Below are 26887 nucleotides of genomic sequence, written 5' to 3'. Positions count from 1 at the left end.
AAAAAAAAAAAAAAGAGTAAAAAAGAAAGAGCAAGGGCTGGAGAGATGGCTCAGTGGTTAAGTAGCACTGACTGCACTTCCAAAGGTCCTGAGTTCAAATCCCAGCAACCACATGGTGGCTCACAACCATGTGGTTAACAACCATGTAATGAGATCTGATGCCCTCTTCTGGTGTGTCTGAAGACAGCTACAGTGTATTCATATATAATAAATAAATAAATCATTAAAAAAAAAAAAAAGAAAGGAAAGAGCAAGGCACCAGGCAGTGGTGGCGCACACCTTTAATCCCAGCACTTGGGAGACAGAGGCAGGCAGATTTCTGAGTTCGAGGCCAGCCTGGTCTAGAGTGAGTTCCAGAACAGCCAGGGCTACACAGAGAAACCCTGTCTCAAAAAACAAACAAACAAAACAAAACAAAAAGTATATTCAATATAGAAATTATAAAGAATACCTATAAGTCAGTAAGTAAAAGGCAGCTTAGTAAATAAAAATTGCCATGAGTAACCACTTTACAAAACAGGCTAGTCAAGCTTAAAAGACAGAAACATCTAGACCTATTGAACACGGATGGTGGAGTAAAGTCTGATACACTTAAAGCTCATTCCTAGACCTACTCTACACAAACAGGCACAAGTGCTCAAAGTATATATATGAGCATTATCCATAACAGCTAGAAACCAGGAAGAATCCAAACAATCTCAACAGGGAATGAAATGAAGCATAAACCACGTTATAGTCACACAATGCAAACACAAAGAAATTATAGCTATAAGTAATATGGAAAAATCTTACAAACAGAATGTTAGATAAAAGAAACCAGACACATCTAAAACCACATTCATTATAATTCCATTTGTATTAAGTCCAAAGGCAAAATTAATCTATATTGTCTGAGATGAGAACTACAGTCGCCAATTGAGGGAGGGGTTGTAGTGAGGGATCCCAGGGATAGCAATGTTCTCCGAGGTACACTTGTTGCAATGCTGTGATACTTGTGAGGAAATTAGGCTGAATACTTAAGATTTATTTATAGGACTGGAGAGATATCTGAGCAGTTAAAAGCAATGTTTCTAATACTTTTAGCTCCCTTTTTCTCTATTAGATTAATACTATTAGCTTTAAAAAAAACCTATAAACTTACTAATTTTATTGCTATAAATCTTATAAGAAATTTTAAGTCTTTAAATTTTTTTTAACTTAAATTTTATTCATGAGTGTTTTGCCTACATGTATTTCTGTATACCATGTGCATGCCTAGTGCCCAGGGAGGCCAGAATGAGATGTCAGACCTCCGAGAACTAAAGTTACAGATGGTTTTAAGCTGCCATGTGGGTTCTGGGACTCAAACTCAGGTCCTCTGGAAGAGCAATCTAATAGAGAAAGAAAAAGGAGCTAAAAATACGAGAAAGAGGACATGCGTAGGTAGGACTGAGTCAAAGCAACACCCAATGTTTTCCAAAAAAAACACAATGCCAACAGGACCTTGACTTGAACATCATAGGGACAGTGTCATTTTTACCCACACCCCCAGGAGGGAAGGTAAAAAAAACACCTTTTTCTTCCATCTAAGAGGACATGCGTTATAACCAACTTCCCTCTGTAAGGAATTATTAAAATTATTGTCATCAGTGAACAATTCTACTTTAGATGTGTGTGTCAGAGAGCAGAGTTAGATCTACTTCATGCTCACGCAGCCAGGTGGTGGTAGTGCGAGCCTTTAATCTCAGCAACAGGTAGGCATAGGCAGGCAGATAAGAGTTTCGTCTATAGAGTGAGTTCCAGACAACCAGGGCTACACAAAGAAACTCTGTTTCAAAAACAAAAATCAAGGCCACAATTGATCAAATTTCTAATAAACTAAAGGAATTCAAAAGAGTCACAGTGGGGCTGGAGAGATGATCCAGGGGTTAACAGTACCTGCTGCTCTTACAGAATACCTAAATTTGGTTACAGCACCCTTGCAAGGCAGCTCACAACTGCAGTCTCTAACTGCAGTTCCAGTTTTATTTTGAGCATGAATAGATCTAACTCTGGTTTCTGACACACACATATCTAATAACATGTTCATAACACATACACATACTTTAAAATAAAATACATCTTAAAAAAAAAAAAAAGCCAGTCATGATGGCACAAGTCTTCAATCTCAGCAGAGGCAGAGCCAAGTGGATCTTTGAATAAAAGGCCATAGTGAGACCCTGTCTCAAACAAATGAACAAACAATAACAAAAGGACATATTTATCCGCTAGGGAAAATGACCAAAATATAAAATAAGTATAACTTACACTAGGCGTAGAGGATGTCATGGGAAAGAATGGCAAAGGAGCGTTTGGACCTCTGAGCCCAGGGGAAGCAATACGGGCAGAATACAGTCAGAGAGGAAAGCAGACAGGAGGAGTGTCCAAACTTTCCTCTCTGCCAAGGACTCTGCTAGATGCTGCTTGTTATATAATCAACTCATGAAGCTCAGAGCCTGGCAATTTGCCCACGGTGGTTGACTGGTGGAAGAAGGACTGAGGTTGGGTTCTGTTTCAGGAACAGTACAAGACAGAGCTGAAAGTTAAAAAGTATCAGGCCTGAAAGCCCTTTCATACTGAATGAGATGAGTGAGGTTGTGTTGCTTTAAAAAAGTCTGATTTATTAGCCTATTCACCAAAGACTTGAGGGACTGGTGACAGCTTAGGAGGGTCTATGGCAGAAGGTGCTTTCACAGAGCCTGAGGACTCAGCCCTATCCCCAGAACTCATTCATCAAATAAGACAACCTCTTCCTCAAGTTATCTTCCAACTGACACTCACATACTATGGCACAAGTGCATGTATGTGTACACACACACACACACACACACACACACACATACACACAGTAAATAAATAAGTAAATAAATGTTTTAAAAGTTTTTGAGATTAGAAGAGATAATAAAGGCACCTGCAGAAGGGAGAAAGGACAGAGACTTGATTTTCAGACTATACACCATATCAGAGTAACAGGTGATGGCCAAGGCCACCAGAATGAGTGAAAAATATCAACAGAAGACAGACAGAAGGGGACAGAAAACCTTGGGCTACCAGGCATCCCTGGTAATGACAAACATAAAGTGCGGGGAGAAATGTGTCTGGAAGTCAAAGGGAGAAGAGAAGAGAAGCAGATGCTCAGTCTGAGAGCTGTGGAGGAGAAAAGTAGACAAGACAAAGGGAGACAGGCTAATGAGGAAGTGTGCATACAGAATATGAAAACGACTCTTTCAAAAGAAAAACAATAGGAAAAAAATGCTTAGACACAAAATGGTTGCAATGGGCTTTAGGACAGTTCATCTGGGGATGTTCAAAGGCACCAGAACTGGCTGGGAACAAAAGCAGAGCAGGGAAGCAAAGGACCTCACGGTCTTTGAGGCAGGCAGGGAGGGAGGACAACTGAGGAAGAGGCTTACAGGAAATGGGGAAATGTTGCAAAAAAGTTCACGATCCTTAGCAGAATCACCTCAGCTTGAACTAATAAATAACACACTCCTAGATGAACGCCATCTGGCCTGATCCTTCTCTGTATCCAGCTACCTCAACCTGCCAGAAAGATGCTATCACGGGGTATCCTGGGAAATGTGATGGCGTGTGAACAGGTAAGCAAAGCTGAATAACTCAATAGCTCACAAAGAATATTTCTCTGATTGAAGAGCATAAACAACAAACGAACAAACCACTGACATTAATGACCATCTCTGGGGAAAGCCAGATTTCTCCACTGACTCCACCCTAGAGGCCCCGAGAGGGCTCCAGCGAACTGAATCCTGTCATTATTAACACTGTCCCAGGAGAACTGTACCATACACTGGTGTCTTCCCGGGCAGGATGACGATAATGAGCTGCAGTCCTGAGTAGGTGTTCTTGAGATGCCGGAACATGGGCTCCACGCTGTCTGCCCCCTGTGCGTATTTGCAGAAGCATGGCTGACCCTGGATGGGCATCCCTGCATCCTTGGAAATCTTCCGAAGCTGGTCTGTGAAGTTCCTGTGGCACAAACATGGTCATGGCAGGATATAATAAATTCCACTGTATCTGATGAACTTAATGCCTCCACCTTGACTGTTCAGCACCGGGAGATTCTACCATGAAGGACCCAACCACAGCTGATGTAAAAGGTACATTTATAGTAGAGTCAAAACAAGACAAAGTTTGCTCAACTAAAGAGAATGAACACCAAGGGAACTGAAGAGTCTAAACAAGGGGCTTGTGGGAATTCTCAGTGAACAGAGCCTAGACACAACACGCCCCTTGTCTAGGCTGAGGCCTGTGGATACCTGTACTCCATACTACATGTCCAAAGGGAAAAAACAGACAGGTGCATAAGTGCATGGGTTTTGTGCTCAAAGTAAGTGAGGGTCTATTAGTGGTGAAAGCAGAGGTGCTCAGGGAAAAGTCCAACTGTACCTTCCTCACTGGCTCACAAGGAAAAGAGCCAATTATTAAGCATGTTTTTCTCTGACTTTAGGTTTTATCCTGAGAAAAGCAACACAATGTAAAGAGGGATATAATACAGTAAAAATAATCAAGCTATCGTAAATACACAAAAATGGATGGCAGCAATTTAATTTGTAGAAATCTTATTACTTAAAGTGAAAGCACTCAACAGTGGTTTACTTAAAGTAATCACGGTCAGTGCTGATAAACCTAACTGGTAAGAGCGGTAATGTGCAAAAAGAATAGAAAGGAATGTCTCAAAAATATATACTACATACATATCAATGACAGTGCAGGAAGTATTTTTCACATATTTAAAAATAGGTATACATATTTAAAAAATAGGATACAGTAAATTTTATACAAATTTACAATCTTATATACATCGATAAAAAACTAGATAAAAAGATTACAACTCATGCTAGCCACCACACCAGAAGAGAACAGAAGTAGAATGCAGCAAATCAAATAATGTCAAACTTTTTATTTGTTTGTTTGAGACAAACAAAACAACCTGTATACCAGTCCTGGCTATCCTAGAACTTGCTTTGTAGACTGGACTGACTTGAACTCATAGACATCCTCTGTCTTTGCTTCCTGCATGCTGGGATTAAAAGTGCCCAGCTAAAACTTTATATATATTTATTATTATTATTATTATTATTATTTTATTTTATTTTTTGGTTTTTTGAGACAGGGTTTCTCTGTGTAGCCCTGGCTGTCCTGGAACTCACTCTGTAGACCAGGCTGGCCTCGAACTCAGAAATCCGCCTGCCTCTGCCTCCCTAGTGCTGGGATTAGAGGCGTGCGCCACCACCGCCCGGCTATTATTATTATTGCTAACTTTTCATGAGCTTAACAAAAAGTTAGAGCCATTTAAGAGAAGGGATGCTCAACTGAGAAAATGCCTCCTTAATATTCATCTGCAGAAAGCCTACAAGGCTTTTCTTTAAATTAGTGGTCAATGTGGAGGGCCCAGTCTAAGCGGGTGGTGCTACCCTTGGGCAGTGTGAAACTCTGGTGCATAAGAAAACAGTTTGAACAAGCCAGTAAGCTACACTCTCCCAAGATTTCTACTTTAGTTCCTGCCTCCAGGTTCCTGACTTGAATTCCTACCCTGACTTCCCTCAGTGATAGACTGCAAGGAAAATAAACCTTTTCCTTCCCTAGTTGTTTGTGGGGTCTTCATGTTATATCACAGCAACAGAAACCCTAAGACTATTATTTTGGTTTTTAGAGACACTATGTAGGCCTGGCTGGCCTAGAATTCACTGTATACAGCCCCAGATGGCCTGAAAGAGGAGGCAATTTCTGCATTTTGAGTGCTGAGGTTATAGATATGAGGCATCATGTCAGTCTAGCTACACTTTTAAAAATTATTTGTTAGCTGGGCGGTGGCGGCACATGCCTTTAATCCCAGCACTTGGGAGGCAGAGGCAGGTGGATTTCTGAGTTTGAGGCCAGCCTGGTCTACAGAGTGAGTTCCAGGACACCCAGGGCTACACAGAGAAACTCTGTCTCGAAAAACAAAACAACAACAACAAAAAAAAAACAAACAAAACAAAAACTAGAACCTGCAGGTCACAAGGCATGCATGCACTCATAAGCCCCGCATTGAGAGACTGAGCCAGGACAGCTATGAGTTCAAGGCTGGCCTGAGAGGTACAAGTTGACACTCCATCCCAACAATACTGTATCAATACTCTCACTCAAAAATTAAATAAAAAGAAACAAATGATTGACTAAATACTCACTACAAGCTAACTGCTGCCTCCTATAAATGAGAGACAGGGCTCTGATGAACTGCTAAAGGCATTTCTCCCTTTACTCTGTTTCATATACAACTGTAGCTACCAAACGTCATTCAAATTTTGTTTTACCAGATTTCATTAACAATGGGTCTTTATTTCAAGAAATAGACATTCCTCTCTTCCCTCTACTACCATACTATGACTGGGATACTAATGTCTGCTGCTAGGAACCAAAAAGTATTGAGATATCTAGAATGTGCAAGGTCATATTCTAACAGACACAGCTACAGTGATAAAGACAGACAAAAAATTAATAGGATTGAATTTGTTCATCTATCGCCGACTAATTTTTCCATCCCCACAGTAGCCTCCGTTTCCCTCTATGTTCTTTGTGAAAAGGAGGCTTTTCTCTATGCTCTGAGTCCTAAGTCTTCCTCTATACTTAGGAGTCTTTGCTTCATTTACTTTCCAATTTTTCTAAGTTCTATCTACTTTCAACTTCTACTTTCTATGCACAGTCCCTACAAAGTCTCCTCTACATGCCATGGCTGAAAACTCGGAAATTCTTATCTTTGATCCAAAACCATGTATTATAATTAGTTACCACTCCTGCAGATACACGGGCCACCTTTTTTTAATCCCCTATATGTAGGGGTCACTAAGAAAAAAAGGTGCCTGATGCATTGAATTCCTCCAAACCTGAGAGAACAGGTTTATCAGTTCCTGGTAAACCCCAAAGACCAAAGCTATAGATTATTAAAACAAAAACAGTACCAACACCAATACCCACCTCTCCTCCCCCACCAAAAGACACAGAAAGCAGACCAGGGCAGGACAAAGGAGGAAGAAAAGATCAGGCTATCAACAAGGTGACTGCTCTGCTGTGAGAGGGTAAAGAGCTTGTGCAGGACTCCAGAGTTCTGAAGAACACCTCCAGGACTGTTAGGGACCATTCAAACAAGGCCAGACCAGATACAAGAACAGCCTAACCTGCATCTAAAGAGTCCAGGAAAGGAGACTAAAGGACAAACAAGGAAACAAGAAATTACAGCTATGATGGTGGTGGCTACATGCCTGTGTAAGAAACAGGAGAATGCGTGCCTGGAGGGCCTCGATCCAACTCACTCCACCCCTGCTCATTAGGGCCCAGAGGTTCATTTATTTATTTATTATATGTAAGTACACTGTCGCTGTCTTCAGATACCCCAGAAGAGGGCATCGGATCTCATTACAGATGGGATTTAAACTCAGGACCTCTGGAAGAGCAGTCAGTGCTCTTAACTGCTGAGCCATCTCTCAAGCCCAAAGTGATTCTTATAAAGACATCAAAGGCACAAATCTCCATTACCTTTGTCAAAACCAAACCAGTCAGCTCCACTAACTTTCTCATTACAGAATATAATATAGAATATAATAATGATCGTATCCACAGAACCCCCATTTAAAAAGATAGCAGAAACTGAACCATATCATCTTTTATGTGTGTGCACTTTTTGGTGTTTTAAGATAAATCAATAAAACTTTAAAAGAATTATGACTATAGGAAAAGTGTCAAGTGACTTTTCTATTTATTTATTTACTCATTCAGGCTGTTACTTCTTTACTCTGTTTCATTAAGCTACTTGGCAGTATCTTTTGCTTCCCTGCTGCCACCTACTCCCAGCCTCTCACTGATGATGAGTGGCCCCTGAGTTCATGTGCACTTACAGCGTCACTCAGATTACCTGGATCTGATTTAATTATGCTGCTGACCACAGCTCAAAGGACTAGCTGCTGGTGCTTTATAGAAACTAACTCTCCTAACTCTCTCTCTCTCTCTCTCTCTCTCTCTCTCTCTCTCTCTCTCTCCCTCCCTCCCTCCCTCCCTCCCTCCCTCCCTCTCCCTTCTCCCTCTCCCTCTCTCTCACATTAGAAGTTTTAAAGCTCAGATCTGATTGGATCTTACCTCTGAACCTTTCTTTTTTTTTTTTGGGGGGGGGGTGGTGTTGAGACAGGGTTTCTCTGTGTAGTCCTGGCTGTCCTGGAACTCATTTTGTAAGACCAGGCTGGCCTCAAAAATCCGCCTGCCTCTGCCTCCCAAGTGCGTGCTGGGATTAAAGGCGTGCGCCACTACCGCCCGGCTTGAACCTTTCTTGATCTGTACACTTTGGACAAGTTATCTAACTAACCTCTTTCAGCCTCAGTCTCCCAAAGCATGACCACATATGTGGTGGTTTGAACGAGAATGGCCCCATAGGCTCATAGATTTGAATGCCTGGTCTCCAGCTGGTTACGCTATTTGGGAAGGAATAGAAGGGGTAGACTTGATGGACGAGGGTGTGTCTGGAGGAGGTAGGCTCTGAGGTTTCTAGAGACCACCACTGCATTCTCAGTGTCTCTCTGTTTCATGCCTGTGGACCAGACCAAGCTCGCAGCTACTGCTTCACGCCTGCCTACCTTCTGCCACACTGCTGTCATGATGGTCATGGACTCACCATCTGGAACGCTAAAGCCCAATAAACCTTTTATTTTATTAGTTGGCTTGGTTGTGGTGTTTTATTACAGCTATAGAAAAGCAACTAAAACACCACCTACTCACTATCAAGATGAAAGAAAGTACATTAGTCACTTAAGTGTAATGTCAGCATAAATATTATAGTCATTACCAATATTTATTACCAATTATGATAATTAGAACAATAAAATGACTCAGGCCTGCCTTAGGAGAGTCATTCCCTAAAATTCATCTCTGAAATACCTAAGGCTCCTGAACTCATCTGACCACATACGGACAGAAAAGAGTAAGCAGACACATGAGTCAGAAGCAATAATGTGGACACAGTTAAAAGAGAAAAGGCAGATTGCAGGTCAGTCCTGGTACCTAGAGGTTGTGGATCGACAGCTCTGGGATCCTTCCCACTCACCCAACCCCAAACCCAACCCTCTACCATCCTTACTTGAGCACCTCTTCTCGACATTGTTTTTGGGGTGCGAAGCAGGCGATGGCCCAGACTTTGATCTCAATCCCATTGTAGAACTGTTTCCCACGCATGTCCCAGACACCTTGGTTGGGTGTAGCAATGGCCCGGTTCTAGGGATAGGCAGAGGGGGCGTCCAGGTGAGCCTCAGTAGAGCCATGTGAGGAGGGAACAAAAGCCCCTGAGCTATGCAGCCCAACTACCCCCAAATGCCCCAGAGACTTTGTCTGGCCCTGACCCTGCTCACCCGGCCGCCATACTGCAAGATGGGCGCCGGCAGCACTCGCCCTGTCACCTCCGTCATGTCATCCTTCACTTTGATTCCAAATTCCTGGATGTAGGGATCCAAGTTGTAGCTGGCATTCTTCATCTGCAGGGCAAGAGAAGGCGGTCTCAGGAGACAGGCAGCTTGGCAGTACTGCTCCTGTTCTAGGTCCCAAGGAGAGAGCCCAGAAGAGAAGCTGAGGCTGACAAAAAAGAGCACTAAAAAGGGGGTGGGAGAACTAGAGGGTGAAGGGAGAGGAAATGGAAATGGGAGTTGTTATAAAGGAGGGAAAGAGAGAAAGAAGTGGCTAAAGGCTCAAGAGCAAGAACAGGGGGGCTGGAGAGATGGCTCAGTGGTTAAGAGCACTGACTGCTCTTCCAGAGGTCCTGAGTTCAAATCCCAGCAACCACATGGTGGCTCACAACCATCTGTAATGGGATCTGATGCCCTCTTCTGGTGCGTCTGAAGACAGAGACAGTGTACTCACATACATTAAATAAATAAATAAATAAATAAATAAATAAATAAATCTATCTTTAACCGGGGGAAGGGGGAGAAGAGCCCTGCAAAGTCCCAGACAATAAAACCAGACTTGGGTTTTTCTCAAGGAAGGTCTTGCTGGACTGACCACTAAAGCATCTATGCTACCAAGAGCCCCAGGGCTGTTCAGTGAACAGCATGCACTGTTCAGCAGTCCCACTGACCAGGCGACTGATCTCTTCCTGTCTGTCTGGGGCCGACCTAGCTGTAGCTTTTATCATGGTTGAAGTCTGGTTGTCAGTCAGCTTCTTAATGCACCGCTGCCCAGCCACAATGTTACAGACCTGAGAAAAGGAGACAGACGAGGAGTTATGCCTGAGAACAGCCTATACCTCTCCAGTATCTTAGCTGTCAACCATGGGAAAAGAATTACAGAACTCTCTATGTAAAAATACATTGTGACCAGAAGTTTGGAATCCAGGGTAGATCTGTGATCAGGTCTCATGTGTTAAATGAGAATAATTACAATCCTACAGGGTGTCTAGAGATTAAACACAACACTTACAGAACTGAGCACAGTTCTGGACCATTGCACTCAGTAAATTACAGCATACATTATTATTTACCCAAGGATTACGTACACAGATCCTTTGAATATCAAAATCTCAATATACTATAAGCAAATCAGATTTCTATGGCAGCTCTCCAATGGTAGCAGGAAGTTAGTTGCTCCATCTGCACCAACAGGGAGGAACAGAGATGACTAAAAATTCTTGAGCCCCAAGGTATAAAAGTACAGGGATCACTATTTCCTCTGTCTTTTGTGTGTGTTGGGGAGGACGGGCATATACAGCGCATGCTCAGAGACTGAGCTCAGGGCCTCACGCATCCTAGAGCAAGCTACCGACTGAGCACTATCTCCAGGCACAGAAATCACCATTTCTATTGGTTGGCAGTGCTCTTTGTTAGTATGATGATGAACATCCTGCTACTTGGCTCCTGTCCTGCGCTCAAAATGAAGATCAAAAATAATGCCTAGTGACAACTAGGACTTTGGGCTTCTAATCAGGACACAGGGACAGGAAAGCTTAAAACAGAGGGGAAAGCCAACTGCTCTCAGAAGGCTTATGTTTGAAGTGCAGCTTTGTAATTCTAAATGATGTTACCATGGGCTACTCTTGTTTGTTTGCTTGTTTTTTTGAGAGATGGTTTCTCTGGGTAGCCCTAGCTGTCCTGGAACTCACTCCATAGATCTGACTGGTCTTGAACTCACAGAGTTCCTCTGGGCTAGACACCCCCCCCTTTTTTTTTTTTTTTTTCAAGACAGGGTTTCTCTGTGTAGTCCTGGCTGTCCTGGAGCCTGGAGCTCACTCTGTAGACCAGGCTGGCCTCAAACTCAGAAATCCGCCTGCCTCTGCCTCCCAAGTGCTGGGATTAAAGGTGTGCGCCACCACCGCCCGGCTTGGGCTAGACTCTTAACTGCTTTGAGATTCAACTCTTTCACCTCAGCTATGATTAAAAACAAATAAAACCACCGCCTGAGGATGTTGTGATGTCAAGAAAAACGTGTAGCCGGTTCTGTGAGGCCAGTGCTCTGCATGAGGTGGCTTCAGTTCTAGCTCCCAGGGTTCACAGTAAACAATGGGAAGGAAAGCCAGGCCAAGGTCACCTGCTTTTAAATTCCCATTTCAAAGAATCCCCAGGCACACTCAGAACTGTTCCGACGCTTATGGCACAGCTTAGCTTCAGAACTAGCAATGCCAGAAAACTAAGAGGAACTCTACACACTGCTGGTGGGAATACAAAATGGTGAAGCTGATGTGGAAAATGGTACTGTGTCATCACATATACAATTACCATATGAGCCGGCAACTCTACTTCTGGCTATGTACTCAAAAGAAGAGAACAATGTTTGTACAGCTTTGTCCAGAGCAGTGTTATTTACATAATTGTCCTTCACATGTCCATTGGCATTAGAAAATATAGACCAAATGTGGTGTACAGATACAGAAGTATTATGCCTTAAAAAGGGGAGAATCCCAACACATCACAACACGGGTAACCTTGAGGACAGCACGATAAGTGAAATAAGCCAATCAAAAATGATAAAGATATGCTTATACTTGCATGGAGAACCTAGAGAAGTAGTCAGTTCCTAGAAGGAGAAAACAGAACAAAGAGCACCAAGGCTGGAGGTGGGAGGTCAGGCTTTAACGGGTGTGCTTCAGTTCCAGATGAGGAAAACTTTATGGAGATAGGTGAGGAGTAGTGGGGAGTCACACAGCAGTGTCAAAACACTTAATGTCACAGAACCTAACACTCACTGCTTACAATGGTAACTTTCATGTTATACACAGCTGACTACAAAGAAAGATTAATGTAGGAACGAATAGACTTGAACATGAAAGATTTTGCCGAGTCTCTCCACAGCTTGAATGACTACAAGAAATTCAGAGACCTAGGTTGGTGGCACTGGCTGTTTTTAGTTCCTAGCTGAGAAGCTTCAAATAACCCATACTCTCTTACCTAAACATGGATTCCCAGTATAATTAAAGTAAAATCCACCTGACTAGAAACCAGAAGCCTCATTCACTGCTGACAAAACTGTAAAATGGGAGACCAGTCTGGGAAAGCTTAGGATGTTACAGTTTTGTATAATGTCACTCTTACACATATAAGCAAGAAAAATGAAACTGTGTTCAGGAAAACAAGGAAATGAATGTTTATAGCAGTATTTTTATTCTATCAGCCAAAAAGCGTAACACAAATGCCCATCAATGCCAAGCAGTGGTGGCGCACACCTTTAGTCCCAGCACTTGGGAGGCAGAGGCAGGTGGATTTCTGAGTTCGAGGCTAGCCTGGTCTACAAAGTGAGTTCCAGGACAGCCAGGGCTACACAGAGAAACCCTGTCTCGAAAAACAAAAACAAAATAAAAACAAACAAAAAAACCATGCCCATCAATGTTGAAGACACAACATGATGTAGCTACAGATAGGAACAACACCCTCAGAGCAATGAGGATGAACCTGGGAACAATTATGCTAAGTGAAAGAAGCCAGTCACAGACAGGCCTGGTGGATCCTGTCCTTAATCTCACCACTCCAGAGTCAGAGGCAGGTGGAGTTCTGTGAGCTCAAGGCCAGTTTGATCTACAAAATGAGCTCCAGAGCTGTTACACAGAGAAATCCTGTCTCAAAAAGCCAAAAGGAGGGCTGGAGAAGAGGCTCAGAGGTTAAGAGCACTGTTTGCTCTTCCAGAGGTCCTGAGTTCACTTCTCAGCAACCCCATGGTGGCTCACAACCATCTGTAATGGGATCCCATGTTCTCTTCTGGTTTGCAGGCATAAGTTCAAGCAGAACACTGTATACATAATAAATAAATCTTTAAAAAAAAAAAAAAAAAAGAAGCCAAAAGGAAGGGCTTGGAGAGATGGCTCAGAGGTTAAGAGCACTGGTTTCTCTTCCAGAGGTCCAAGGTTCACTTCCCAGAACCCACATGGCTACACTTAACTGTCTATAATTACAGTTCCATGGGATCTGACACCCTCATACCTATGCACATGAAATAAATTAAAAAGGAAAAAAGAAAGGAGGGAAGCCATTTATAAAATGCACGTTTTTTTTTTTACATAAGCAGGCAAAACCAGAGCTGGAAAATAGCTTCATATTACTAGGGAAAGAAGTACAGGCTTTCTTCTGAAGGAGATAAGACACCCTGGAGTTAAACACTGGTGATGTCTACATAACTCTGTGAATACACTAAGAACTACTAAATTAGACATTATCATATCATTATGTCAACTATATCTTGATAAAGCCATTAATTTTTTGTTAAATCTTCCACACAAGATTCAATACAATCTGACCCTCCACCTCACCCACCACTGTCACCTATTACTTATTCTCTCCTCGAGTACTACACAGCACTCAAGTCTGTCCCTCAAAAAGATCCAGACCGGTCTCCCTTTAGAAGCTGCTCCTTTTGCCAGGAAAGCTTGTCCCTGCTATTATTACAAGGATAGTGACCATAATTTGGAACTCCAGGTGAAATGACTCCTCAAAGAGGCAACCCTTGACCCCACACCCTCATTTGTATCCCTTGATCTATAAAAGTTCCATGAGAGAGGAAGGACCCCACCACCACTCTGTCCTGAGAGTATTACTATCTTCTTGCTGATGGCTGCATTTCAAAGGTCTGTGAAGTACAAAGGCATGAAAATCTGGAGATTTAAAACTTTCCCAGAAAATAGCATATTAACCACTGGGGCAATAGGATTTATATCACAGGTTTTCTCCAGAATAAGATATAACTGTATTTCCAGGTCACTCATTACCCCTAACTGTAGACAACAGAAAAGAGAAATTAAGAGGTAACATGTGTGTGAGTATCTGAAATCTGTCCTGACCAGTTGGAAAATAATAAATGTAATAAGACTGGAGATGTAGCTCAGTTGGCATAGGGCTTGCCTAACATGAGTAAAACCTTTGGTTCAGTCCCCAATATCCCATAAATGAGTGTGGTAGTGTATGCCTAGAATCTCAAGCCCTGGAAGAAGAAAAGAGGATCAGAAGTTCAATGTTGGGGACTGGAGGGATGGCTCAGCGGTTAAGAGCACTGGTTGCTCTTCCAGAGGTCCTGAGTTCAATTCCCAGCAACCACATGGTGGCTCACAACCATCTGTAATGGGATCAGATGCCCTCTTCTGGTGTCTGACAAAAGCAACAGTGTACTCACATAAATAAAATAAATAAATCTTAAAAAAAAAAAAAAAGTTCAACGTTATTTATCCCTGGCTAAATGTGAGTTCAAGGCCAGCCTGAGCTGGTGACATGTCTCAATCAACCAACCAATCAACCAAACAACCAATTAACCAACCAACAAACAAACAACTAACCAAACAAACACAGCTTTCCCTTCTGCCTAGCAGTTGTAGAAAAAGACGAAAATAAAGCCAGGAATAAGAAAAAAAATTAGCACCAGGCAGTGGTGGTGCACGCCTTTAGTCCCAGCACTTGGGAGGCAGAGGCAGGCAGATTTCTGAGTTCGAGGCTAGCCTGGTCTACAGAGTGAGTTCCAGGACAGCCAGGGCTGCACAGAGAAACCCTGTCTCGGAAAACAAAACAAAAAAAAAAAAACAAGAAAGAAAAAAAAAGAAAAGAATTTAGCAAGTAGGAAGTCTATACTTCACATGAAGACAACCTTAGTCCATCCTGGAACATCAACTTCTCAAACTTGAAACTGAGGAGAGGAGACTGACTGGCTCAACAGACCTCTGATGATTAGTGTCAGCCAAGCCACTCTCTGGCAGCCTTACCTCGAGGGGCAAATAGGTATGCTTCTGTTCTTGCCCAACTTGTAGGCAGGGCAGGTGGGGATACTTGAGCTGAAGGTTATATTTCTGCTTGAAATACTGTGCCACGGTGCACTCCACAGTCTGTCCACTCTCCAGCTGCAAGGGAAACCTGTTTCAAGGAAGGGAAAGGAAGTATCATAATTCAGCATAAACCCCACCTCTCTACAGCCACAACAAAGACGGCCTCAGGCCTGGATTCATCCTCTTTGGTTGGCGCTCATGGGAAAGTGAACACTACATGGCTTCACTGAAAAACCCAAAGATGGAGATAGTCCAAAAAGGCCAACAATCTCACTCATCTGTATTTCTAAAGCCTGAGTAGGATAGCTACTAAGAAGAGTCCAGTATAGCCTGGAATCAAGAAAGGGGAACGCAATATTTTATATGTACAGACCCAACAGTAATCGGTGAACCACTCATGTTTTATAGTGAGGGTCCAAGGAAGAAACCAAGAGATTAAGAAGGGAAAAGTCATGAGAGAATCAAACAACCTCGGGAGGTCGGGAAGAAAATGCTTATCTTCAAGAACAGACTAGAAAAGTCTTATTCTGACAACACAGAAGGGAGAGGGTTAGAGAACTTAGCCATCTTGACCATGCTTAGCAATGCTGCCAACTTACGTCTGATGGCTAGCAGGGCGTCGGGTAACATTACACACACGGTATTTCCTCTTCATCTGTCCACAGTGGGTCACTTCCACCTTCAGGCCTGAGATACACACACTACTTGTTAAGGTTGAAACAGATTGCTCATGTTCCCTCACTGGCCTTTCCCAGAGGAATTTCTTCTTAGGGTTAGAGAAAGCAGCGCTTTCCCTTCCCCATTTGGGTGGGTCCTCACCTTTTATCTCCTTGGTAAACCGTACACGCTGGGAATCCGTGAGGGGCTTGGGCTGTTCATCTATGTTCCTGATGTCCAGGACCTCACACATGAACTCAATCACTGGCTGTGCTTTGTAGAAGGCAGTGGCTGAGACTGTAGGGACAGGGGAGGGATAACTTGGCTCAGAGTCTTTCAGAAAAAAATAAATGAAGGCATTACAATTTATACTCTCTTCTTTGTAGGGCACCAGGATAGGGACAGGGCGTGCCAGGGCTACAGGAATTAGACAAGGAGTATGGTTGCAGAGCTGGGAGGGATGAGGCTGGGAGCGTGTCACTGGATTCGGGGTGCCCCTGGCTCCATGGCTCTCCCCACTTACCATCAATGTTGAGCATCATCTTCCACATGGCAGGGCGCACAGACTGGTGAAAGCCGAACCAGACCTCGCGCCCACCCCCCAGCGGGTGGTAGTAGCCCTCAGGCGGTGAGAAGAAGGAGCGGCCCACAGGGGTGTACCTGGCAGGGACAGGCAGAGAACTGGTCCCTCGGGCACAGGCCCCCACCCTGTGAGGCATCCTGGGCACGGAGGAGCCCTGGCCTGGAAGGCAGGACACCAGGGCTTTAATGCCAGCTCTGTTCTTGGGCCAACTGTAAGACTGACCTTGTACAAGTTTCTACCTTTCTCGCTGCCCTGTAGGGATAGATGGAGTGAGGCCAAAATGGTATCCAAGGATAGGGCCAGAATCTAACCATCTAAACGTGTGTATATGTATGTACTTGCCTGACACATGCATGGTCGGCCTTCAGTTCTTTTTTCCTCAATGACACACTGAGGGACCTTAATACATACTCACTCTCCCCTCCCCCAGCATCAGTTTTACCAACACTTGTAGCTTAGATAATAACTATACTCAGTACCTCATAGATGCCAGGTGCCTCATGGCCACATCCAGGGCTTGCACAGACTCCAGGGGCACAGGGATCTGGCCGCTGACCAAGGCTTCGTGTAGCATGCGCCAGCTCACAATGGCTAGCCACTTGATAGAGACCTTAAAAATTCTATCTTTCCCTTCCCCGGGGATGGTCACCTCAAAGTCAACCTTCAAGATAGGAAGAGGGAAAGGATTACTGTCACATCCTCACAGACTAACCTTCCTGTCCTACTCACTGTCTCCCACTCCACAATCTGCCAAAACTAAGCTACCAGGGGCTCACACTAGACCCCACCTGATTTTCACAGATGATGCCTTCGTGCCTTTGCCTTCTCAATCTAGAAGGAAATCCTTTGGGTCTTTTTTTTTTTTTTTAAGTCTAATCTAATGTCACTGTTTGGGAACAGGCACACAGTACACAAAGCATCTACCCTGATTCATCATACTCTAAAATATACTTTTCAGCACAAAAGAAAAGAAGGATCTCTGGACCCCCAGACTCCAGGCGGGCCTCTCTGGGCTCACAGGCCTAGCCTCATCCCTGGTCTTACCCTCTCGTTGCCAATGGGCAGTGCTGTGACAGTGTAAATGTTCTTCTTGCCATCATACACAGGCTTGCGATCCCCGAAGATCTGTGGTTTGAAATGCTGGACCATGTATTCCACCACCTCCCTGTAAAAGACAGACGTGGCATGTGGAAGCTTGAGAATATCACTTGAGGCTTTTGAAAACGGTTCAAAATTGAGGCAATGTCCCATGTACTAGGCTCACTTCTAACGTCTACTCCGCGGCAGTATGCCTCAAGCTTCAACGTTTCTCTATGAATCGCCAGGGTTCATTAAAGTCATCTTCTGGTCTGTAGTCTACAGTGTAGCTTAAAACCCACACTTCTGACATTCTAGAGTGATGCTGTTGGTCCTCAGATCACCAAGACCCACACAGACCTTCTGAGGGGGAAGGGCCTGTTCGAAAGTCTAACCTGAACCTTCCATACCCTCTAATTCCCATTCTGTCAAGCAAAAACAAAAAGAAAAGAAAAAAAAAAAAAAGGAAATGATCTGATCTAGCCTAGAAATAATAAAATGAAGTGTAGAATGATTCCTCTCTCCAGCTCTCTCAAATTTTACCACAGTTCTGTCACCATTATCATCTTTCTCTCAATCCCACTCCTGAGTTCTTCTGACACTGCCTCTAGAAATCAATAATGTCTCAATTTAAACTGCCTTGTACCAGAGACTCCACTACTAGGACTTCTATCTTACAGATACACTCACATTGATGAAAATATGTATCTCTATAGAATACTTAACAGTTTCAATCTTGTTGCAAAGTTTAGACTCAACCTAAATATTCCACAATAGATCAAGCAAGTTATGTGGCCACCCCAAGGACAACTTAGGGCACTATGCAAAAGAATAAGGCAGATCTATATATATACTAGTATATACTATTTTCCAAAATATGTGGCTAAACAGAAAAATGGACAATATTGAACAAAGTATATAGGATTGTATATTAATATTATATGTGTTCATATATTACATATTGTACTGGCTGGTTTTGTATGTCAACTTGACACAAGCTGGAGTTATCACAGAGAAAGGAGCCTCCCTTGAGGAAAGGCCTCCATGAGATCCAGCTGTCAGGCATTTTCTCAATTAGTGATCAAGGGTGGGAGGGCCCATTGTGGGTGGTGCCATCTCTGGGTTGGCAGTTGTGGGTTCTATAAGAAAGCAAGCTGAGCAAGGCAGGGGAAGCAAACCAGTAACATCCCTCCACGGCCTCTGCATCAGCTCCTGCTTGAGTTCCTGTCCTGAGTTCCTTTAGTGATCAACAGTAATGTGGAAGAGTAAGCTGAATAAACCCTTTCCTCCCCAACTTGCTTCTTGGTCATGATATGTTTGTGCAGGACTAGAAGGCCTGACTAAGACACATATGTATATATAACATTAATGCACATTTATTGTATTATATGTAATACTTGTACAAAATCAATGTGTATATGTATACACACATATGTTTGTGTATCACATATACAACATGTAATAATATATCATATATGCTCATCAATAATATAATTAATAAGTAATTAATTGGTGATGATATATTATCATAGAATGTATTATATATTCATACATATATTAATGTATATATATTAATGTATGCATGTGCAGAAAAACATCTGAAAATACACTCAAGACTGTTGAAAAATGTTGAGAACAATAATTTTTCACTGCTAATGCCTAGATTTTAATTATGAATTTGATAGTCTGCTTCTTCTTCTTCTTTTTTTTTTTAAGATTTATTTATTATATATGAATACACTGTAGCTGTCTTCAGACACACCAGAAGAGGGCATCAGATCTCATTACAGATGGTTGTGAGCCACCATGTGGTTGCTGGGATTTGAACTCAGGACCTCTGGAAGAGCAGTCAGTGCTCTTAACCGCTGAGCCATCTCTCCAGCCCCACTAAGTCTCATTCTTAAAGTCTCTGTACTCATCCGTCTCAGCAAATGCTAGAACATGCTCAGTGCTATACTCTGTTCTTACAGTGTTCTCTAGCTGGCATGCTTCCTCTTTCCTTGTTAAATAAATTGGACTCAGGGCCGGGCGGTGGTGGCGCACGCCTTTAATCCCAGCACTTGGGAGGCAGAGGCAGGACAGCCCGGGTTATAAGAGAAACCCTGTCTCGAAAAACCAAAAATAAATAAATAAATAAATAAATAATTAAATAAATAATTAAATAAATAAATAAATTGGACTCAGTGCCACCCAGGGGCATCGCTTACCGGTTGACCCTGCGAGGACACTTATCCGGCTTGATGTCCACCTCGTAATGGTAAACGTCAATCTTAGGAATGTCCACCTCAAAGTAATTGGCCAGAAGTTTGATTGGCTTGCCCACAGTGCCAATGCCAGGCCGGCGAGGTGCCTGGAACACCTGCTGCAGGGGAGGCAGGTAGGCGCCTGCAGCTGTGAAGACAAAGAAGCCAGTGAGGACAGAGTCTGTGATCAGCAAGGCCTCTCAGACCAAGACCTCGGGTCTCTTTCCTGTTTCCTAACCCAGCAGGGGACTTCCATAGCTCAGACATTCCCAGGCTCACTGGTTTTTTTCTGATGGCATATTTCACTTTTATTTTTGTTTTAAACTTTTCTTGAGGTAGGAAAATGTGTATCTAAAACTTCATCAGTAAATGTGTAATGAGTTCCTATCACTTCAAGAAAAGGAGCTAAGTCTGCTTCCTAGTTTACAAAACCCTTTCTTCCTTTTATACTAGATTGAGACCTGTCTCTACTGGGTATCTGGCAGATTAAGAACGTTCTATTCTGTGCTATGAGAAGCTCAGTTCACTCATTACTATCCAGAACACAAAATGGCACCAGAACTTTCTGATTACATCCTGTTAATATGGACAGGAGAACGACCTCCAAGAAAGCCAGGCTGGGAAGGGCAAGGCCAGTGCCTGAGAGAGGATTAAGACATAGAATGGCTGGTTCTAGAGAGACTTAAAGAAAAAAGGAAAAAAGGCTGCCAGGGTGAGAGAGAAGGTCAGATCTGGAGGACACAAGAGAAAATAGTCAGAAAAGGGAGAGAAGGGTGCAGGTAAGGCGAGGTAAGTCGGGTTGGGGTATAGGGAAAAAACTATATCAAGATGCAGAATGAAGAAACAGAAGAAAAAAGCTCACAAGGAATAAAGCTGGAGGCTCTGGAAGGAGGAAGAGCAGTAAGAGGGGTGACACCAGGTCAGAAGGGGAATATAAAGCACTTTCCATTCTTTACAAATCTTTCCACACATAGGGTCCAGACAGCAGAAAAGATCGATTTCAGAACAGAAGGGGCCCTTGGGAAGGGCTAGGATAGGCCAGCATGAACAGTCTTATTTCCTGGCATGTTCTCTCTCTCTCTCTCTCTCTCTCTCTCTCTCTCTCTCTCTCTCTCTCTCTCTCTCTCTCTCTCTCTGTGTGTGTGTGTGTGTGTGTGTGTGCATGTGTGTTGACTAAATGGAGCCTTTGTCCTCAGCTACTATTGTTCTTGCCTGCAGAGGACCAGCCCAGGTGGAAGAGGGATAAACCCAGAACCTCCCTTTACCAGAGCTCTGCTTTCATAGAAAGGAGTGGGGGATGGGACAGGGGTGGGAGGGTAAGGAGCACATCTTAGGCAGGGGCTCAGAAAGAGCACCATTTGTGGGAGGTGCACACTTTCCAAAGCTGAAGGACTTGACTCCCTCTAACCACCTGTCAAATCAGCCCCAGCCCCTTTCTGCAGAGGAAAATGCAAGTCCGGGCCAAAGAACTCAGCTCCAAGGGAATTAAACTCCAATAGTCACACCTATCCCAGAAAGAGCTGAACGGATACTGCATACAAGCCCACTGACAAACGCCCCTCTCACATACTAGTTCTTTAAAGTTTACCGTTCCACATACACTGCTCACCATCCTCAACTCAGTGTTTCCAAAAAAGGAACCATTCTTGAGTTAGCCATAGCTCAAGCTAATAGTGGGCATAAAGACTGGTACTTAGTATACTCATATGAAATAAATGAACAAGCATACCCATAGGGACACCACAAGAGTACACAGCCACACAACCATGATTGCAACTGTCCCAAACAATCATAAACTCTGTACAAGAGAAACACTTGCCCCCTTTCGGATATATTTTTCCCTTTCCCAAGTTCTAGGATTCCATTCACCTTTTGCCGCCTAGACTAAATAATCAGTTGAAATCCTGGGAGAAAGACATCCCTCTAGAACCAGGGGTGAAACAGAAATTATAGGGGATGAGGAGAGACAGACACTTCCCTCAGAATTCTCTCCATCCCAGAAATGGACAGTACACCAGTGCCTGAGAGCACTCTCCTGTCCAGGATTCAGGGAAAATGGAGAACATATCTCCACTTCATCCCAAAACTAGGAAAGAAGGCAGGAGGAAACAACTACCTCTTTGCCAATTCTATCCCCAGGAAAGCCCCACAGCTGTACGGAGTCTCTACTCCCCAACCTTGCCCTGCCCCCAGCTTTTAGTCTGAGAAAGGAAGACACTTCCCCTCAGACCCAGACAGGGACAGACGGCCACTTTGTGATGCAGATGAGGGCCCCAGCACAGAGGACAAAGCTCCAGCCTAGGGGGAAAGGGGCGGGGCCCTTCCCTGCAGACAAAAGCAAGAAGGGAGGGGCCCTGAAAATGACACTCCCCCTCCCCCCATCCCCAACCAGCACTGAAAAGGAAAAGTAACAGAGCTCAAGGCCCAGGCTCAGGATTCCTACCCAGCAACTCAGGAGGCTCACACACCTTCTAAAGAACCCAACAGACCCAAAGAGGGTGTGTACCCTTGGTGAGTCAGGTGGTGAACAAGAAAGGACTAAGAGACCAATCGCTCCAAAAATATTTGTCCACAAACATTAAACACCCACATGCATAGACACAAATTACAGAATATGCACATGAGTTTAACCATATGCTCACATTTGAATGATCTGAGTCAATTAATAAACATGCACTCTGTGTCACGGCCTCCAGACACCAGGCAACTGCTGCTGCCAGAGAAGTCGGACAGCAACCTCTACCCTCAATGCCAGTCCACATGCCTGAACACACCAGTACACTGAAGGCACATCTGGACACGAGCAAGTGTTTTGAGTCTTCTCAGAACAATACTCCAGCATCTTCCAAGAGAACAGTAGTCCAGCCACAGAAGGAAGCAGTTATGGGGGTCTCTCCGTCACGCCACTAGCATTTACTCAATGATATAGCTGACTCCAGTGCTCCAGCCCTTCACCTAGAAGCTTCTTTCCTGTCACAAACAAGCCCCTTTCTTCACCACCTGAACCTATTAGACATTCATCAGGATAAAATCGTTAGCAATTCAGGACAATGAGCCTTCATCAGTCTGTCTGGATGTGGGTCCTACTCTAGTCCTCGGGTCTGTTGATAGTAGTCTCCAACCTAGAAAACTAGGATTTACACTCTACCTAACAAGGCTATTTGTGTTTGGGAAAATGCAGTCAGTACACATCACAGATCACTGCATCGAAGACTTGAGAGAGTTTTAAGATCAATTCCACTGGCCCGAAAAACAAAGATGCTTCCCAAAATCTTTGGAAAGTGAACAAAAATCCTGTTGCTATCCCCACACCAAATGGAGGTAGAGAGATAACAGAAAGGATTCTGGGTTCAGATTGTCTTTTCTACCACAGGGTATAAGCTATAAGCTCTATAACACAAAAGGTATCCTAAGTCTACAGCCTATCCTAAGAACTCCAGTTGCCTCTGGGCAGACCTGCCTCAGTTTCTCCTCTAATATATATAATAAATATATATATCCTCTAAATAGAAAAGGTGTTAGGGCTATTATCAGGGTCAATACCCTACCTCCAACATCTTGTTTCTTTTTTTCTCTCCCTCTTTTTTTTATTTTTTTATTTATTTTTGGGGGGGTCTTCCTTTGTTTTTTTGAGACGAGGTTAGCTCTGGCTGTTCTGGAACTTGCTCTGTAGACAAGGCTGACCTTGAATTCATTCATCTGCCTGCCTCTGCCTCCCCAGCGCTGGGATTAAAGGTGTGTGCCACGAGTGTCTGCCTTAACAACTTGTTTCCATCAGACAGACAAGCTTGAAGCTTTGAGTCAAATGACATGCCCCTGACATGGGAAAAGACCCACTAGGCATCGGAAGCCACAGGTAAATATAGAGAGTATACTATAACATAAAGGGTCAATTCAAGGAAAAGGACACAATCCTTAGATGAAAGGCTCCCATCTCTCAATAGTGGACTAGAAACTTGAAAACCATGTGGGCCTAGCTTCTCAGTGACCGACACTTTCCTAAGGCCTATTCAGGGAGAAGTACCTCGTAAAGCATGGCTTTGGTCCCCGTCTCTCCTCGTGTAGCAGAAAAAAAGCACTCTGGCAGTTTACCTCGACCCTTTCTTTGGCAAACTGCTACTCCGACGGGCGTTTAAGGACCAAGTGTCAGAGACCACCCCCTCTCCCCAAAACAGAAGAAAGCAATTTCCATTTGCACCCTGCCAACAGAATCTGACAGACTGCACCCATCGGTGCACTCCTTCTCCTAAGCCCAGGGGCACAGGAGGGGTATTCAAACAGCCACGCCCCCACCACATAGGGCAACCCTTCAGGATGGTACCTCCGCGCGCATGCTCCCGTGCCACCACTCAGGTCCCCAGCCTAAGGGGGAAATCCCTGGGCTAAATCCCCACCCTCCGCCCCCTGACCCTCACCCCGCTGCAGGCCCAGCTGGGCGGAGCTCAGAGGCCAGCCCCGGCGCCTACTCCCCAGAGACATTAGCTTAGCCCGGCCCAGCACGGCCGAGCCCCCGCCCCCCGACAGGCGGTAGTTTCAGGCCCATCTGTGTCGCCCCCCTCCTCTCCTGGACACCTGGAGCCCGCCCCCCTGCCACCTGCCGGGCCTCCCCATGGGCCTTCCCAGACCTCACGGAAGAACTCCCGTGCATTCAGGCCCTTCTGCCAGGTTACTTCCCACCCTCAGGACTGTATACTGCTTCCTAGGACAAACAGCCCGGGTCTCAGATCTTCACATGGTTCTCAGCCGGAACTGCACACAACCCCCTTCAAAATGGGCCCCCCATCCCTGAGAGCCCCTGTCCTCACTCTGGAATCATGCTCTATCCCGCGAGAGCCCCTAAGGCTTTGGAACACACACTGCTCCCGTTCCCGAGGGCCCTTACCTGCTCCCGAGGGTCCCGCTTCCATCCCATATACCCGTGCGGAGGACAGGCGGCCGGGAGACTGAGGAGTCCAGCGTGAGGGGCCTAGGTACCTCGCACTTGCACTGCTGGGACTCCCGGGCCGGGCTCGGTTCCCCCCCGAAGCCCGGCCGCTCGCGCTGTCGCCCCCGCAGCCTCCGTTGCCGCCGCCGCGGAGCCTGCAGCAGCTCCCCCTGCTAGCGTTCGAGTAGCTGCCAGTGCGCAGGCGCGACCGATGGGCCCAGGGGGCGGACGGGAACGAGTCAAGCGGGGCGCTCGACGGCAACAAAGGCCAATGGAGAGGGGCGGGGGCGAGGGGACCATGCAGCGGCCCCTGGCGGCCACTAGTGGCCGTGCAGCCTGGCGGGAGGACTCCAGTGGCGGAACCGCGCAGCGGCGTAAGATGGGAGGGGCTGGGCGACACCCCTTCCCCGGCTGCAGCCTGGGGCCCTGTCTTTCCCCTAAACAGATCCCTGGAAACCTACCCACAGCCCCCGCCATCAACACAGAGCCCGGCTCCCACCTCATTCCCCGACCTTCTTTCCCTCCAACACCCAATCACCCAAGGGCCCTGCCTCCCACCTCTCCCAATCACCCTCATCCTTAAGTCTTGGCTGCCTCTGCTAAGTCGGTCTTTCTGCGTCCCTAGTCCTGATCTCATTAATGCCACCCTCCCTTTCAGGCTGCGTGCGGGCGCTGAGACCACAAACGTGTTAGAGACCTTGCCTATTCTGGACGGTGTAACAGTTTCGACACAAGTGTGGAGACAGAGCTCTCTATCTGCAGGAAGCACCTGCCTCCACTTTTTCATCCGCAGAACTCGGCTGATTTTCTTTTCTCCTACCAAATCGCTTAATGACGTTTTGTGTCAAAACCCAAAGGCTAATTTCCCATTATTTCTTTGCAGCATCTAACACTATGCCTCTTCTTTTCTTTCTTTTTTTTTTTTTTTTTAAAAAAGGCTTTCCTTGCCTTTCACATTTTCTTTATTCTCCTAATGTCTGCCCTGTTCAGTTTTATTTAGTGGCTTCTCTTGTTTTGTTCACTGTAGTTCTAACCTGAATTTTATATTCTACTTTCCTCTTTACTCTTCACGGCTCCATCTGCTCTTAAAGCCCAAATATCTATATGTAACCATGTTGCAGCTTCGTATTGTCTGCTGGACAGCTCCAGCTGGCTCTAACACTTCAAAAGTTTAAGAGCAAACCTAACCCTTTCTTTTCCCCTACAAAATACATATATTTGTCCTGTCTCAATGAACTGCATCTCCATGCCAAAAATATCGGTTCCTGTCTTCCTTTGTCCATTTCCCATATTTAACTGTGTCTTGACATGCTTACCTTGTGAAGCACTCTCAAAATCATTCCCTGTCATTCTCATAGTTCCTGTGGAGGGTGGTACCCTCTTCGTACCTTGTCAGAAACCCCACAGCTACTTCCTTGATAGTCTCATATAACCTTCCCATTTGGTCTGATGCACTGACAGGGTAAGTATAGTGAGACTCAACTCAAACATCACACACACACACATACACACATACACACACACATTTTTTTTTTGAGACAGGGTCTCACTATGTGTTCTTGGCTGGCCTCAGACTTGTTAGGCAGACCTTCACATCACAGTATCCAGTTTCTTCTGCCTCCCAAGTGCTAGGATGAAAGCTGCCTGCCACCACAGCCAGCTCCTATGTATTTTCAATGTCCACCTTACATCAGATGCTATACAAAGGACTAGAAATGTAGGAGATGGATGATGCTCACACCTTACTAGTGAGATGAACTTATGACACTCTTTTAGCATGCCTAGCTTCCCTTCAGCAGAGTTTCTTAAAGAGCAACCATCACAATTACCTGGGGGGGAGGGCTTGTTAAAACACTGACTACTGAGCCCTGCTTTCAGAGTGAGTCATAGACCTTATGCTGAATAAAAGGATATGTGTTTCAGGTGGGTAGGGTGGCACATCCCTTTAACCCAGCACTGGGGAGGCAGAGGCAGACAGATCTCTGTGAGTTCAAGGCCAGTCTGGTCTACTTAGTGTGAGTGTTGGGACAGCCAGGACTGTATAGTGAGACCCTGTCTCAAACAAACTGTATGAGTGTGAGTGTGTGTGTGTGTGTGTGTGTATAATAACTTTTCAGATG

General features: G+C 44.7%; 1 protein-coding gene across 3 annotated transcripts in view; it reads right to left on the bottom strand.

Annotated features, from left to right (window-relative positions):
* Positions 1-24912, bottom strand: part of LOC114640998 (protein argonaute-1) — a 35139-nt gene extending 10227 nt beyond the window's left edge. The window contains exons 1-12 of one of the 3 annotated variants that reach the window (XR_003714233.1): positions 24726-24885; positions 19808-19991; positions 17568-17688; positions 17003-17184; positions 16464-16600; positions 16103-16237; positions 15883-15970; positions 15224-15371; positions 10133-10252; positions 9411-9533; positions 9143-9276; positions 3821-4005 (exon numbers count right to left, since the gene is read on the bottom strand). Coding sequence is in view for 2 of the 3 variants with exons in the window: in XM_028790102.1 (XP_028645935.1) it covers positions 3821-4005; positions 9143-9276; positions 9411-9533; positions 10133-10252; positions 15224-15371; positions 15883-15970; positions 16103-16237; positions 16464-16600; positions 17003-17184; positions 17568-17688; positions 19808-19991; positions 24726-24750 (1582 nt within the window). In the remaining variant the exon portion in view is untranslated. Of the gene's footprint in view, positions 1-3820; positions 4006-9142; positions 9277-9410; positions 9534-10132; positions 10253-15223; positions 15372-15882; positions 15971-16102; positions 16238-16463; positions 16683-17002; positions 17185-17567; positions 17689-19807; positions 19992-24725 lie in introns of all 3 variants that reach the window. The other 2 variants (XM_028790103.1, XM_028790102.1) reach the window with 2 other exon arrangements.
* Between the last annotated feature and the right edge of the window lie 1975 nt (positions 24913-26887).

Source organism: Grammomys surdaster, unplaced genomic scaffold (assembly GCF_004785775.1).
Source record: "Grammomys surdaster isolate TR1022 unplaced genomic scaffold, NIH_TR_1.0 125863, whole genome shotgun sequence".
NCBI classification, from domain to species: domain Eukaryota; kingdom Metazoa; phylum Chordata; class Mammalia; order Rodentia; family Muridae; genus Grammomys; species Grammomys surdaster.
The sequence above is the reverse complement of the archived record's forward strand: the minus strand, read 5'-3'. Positions and strand labels throughout refer to the sequence as shown.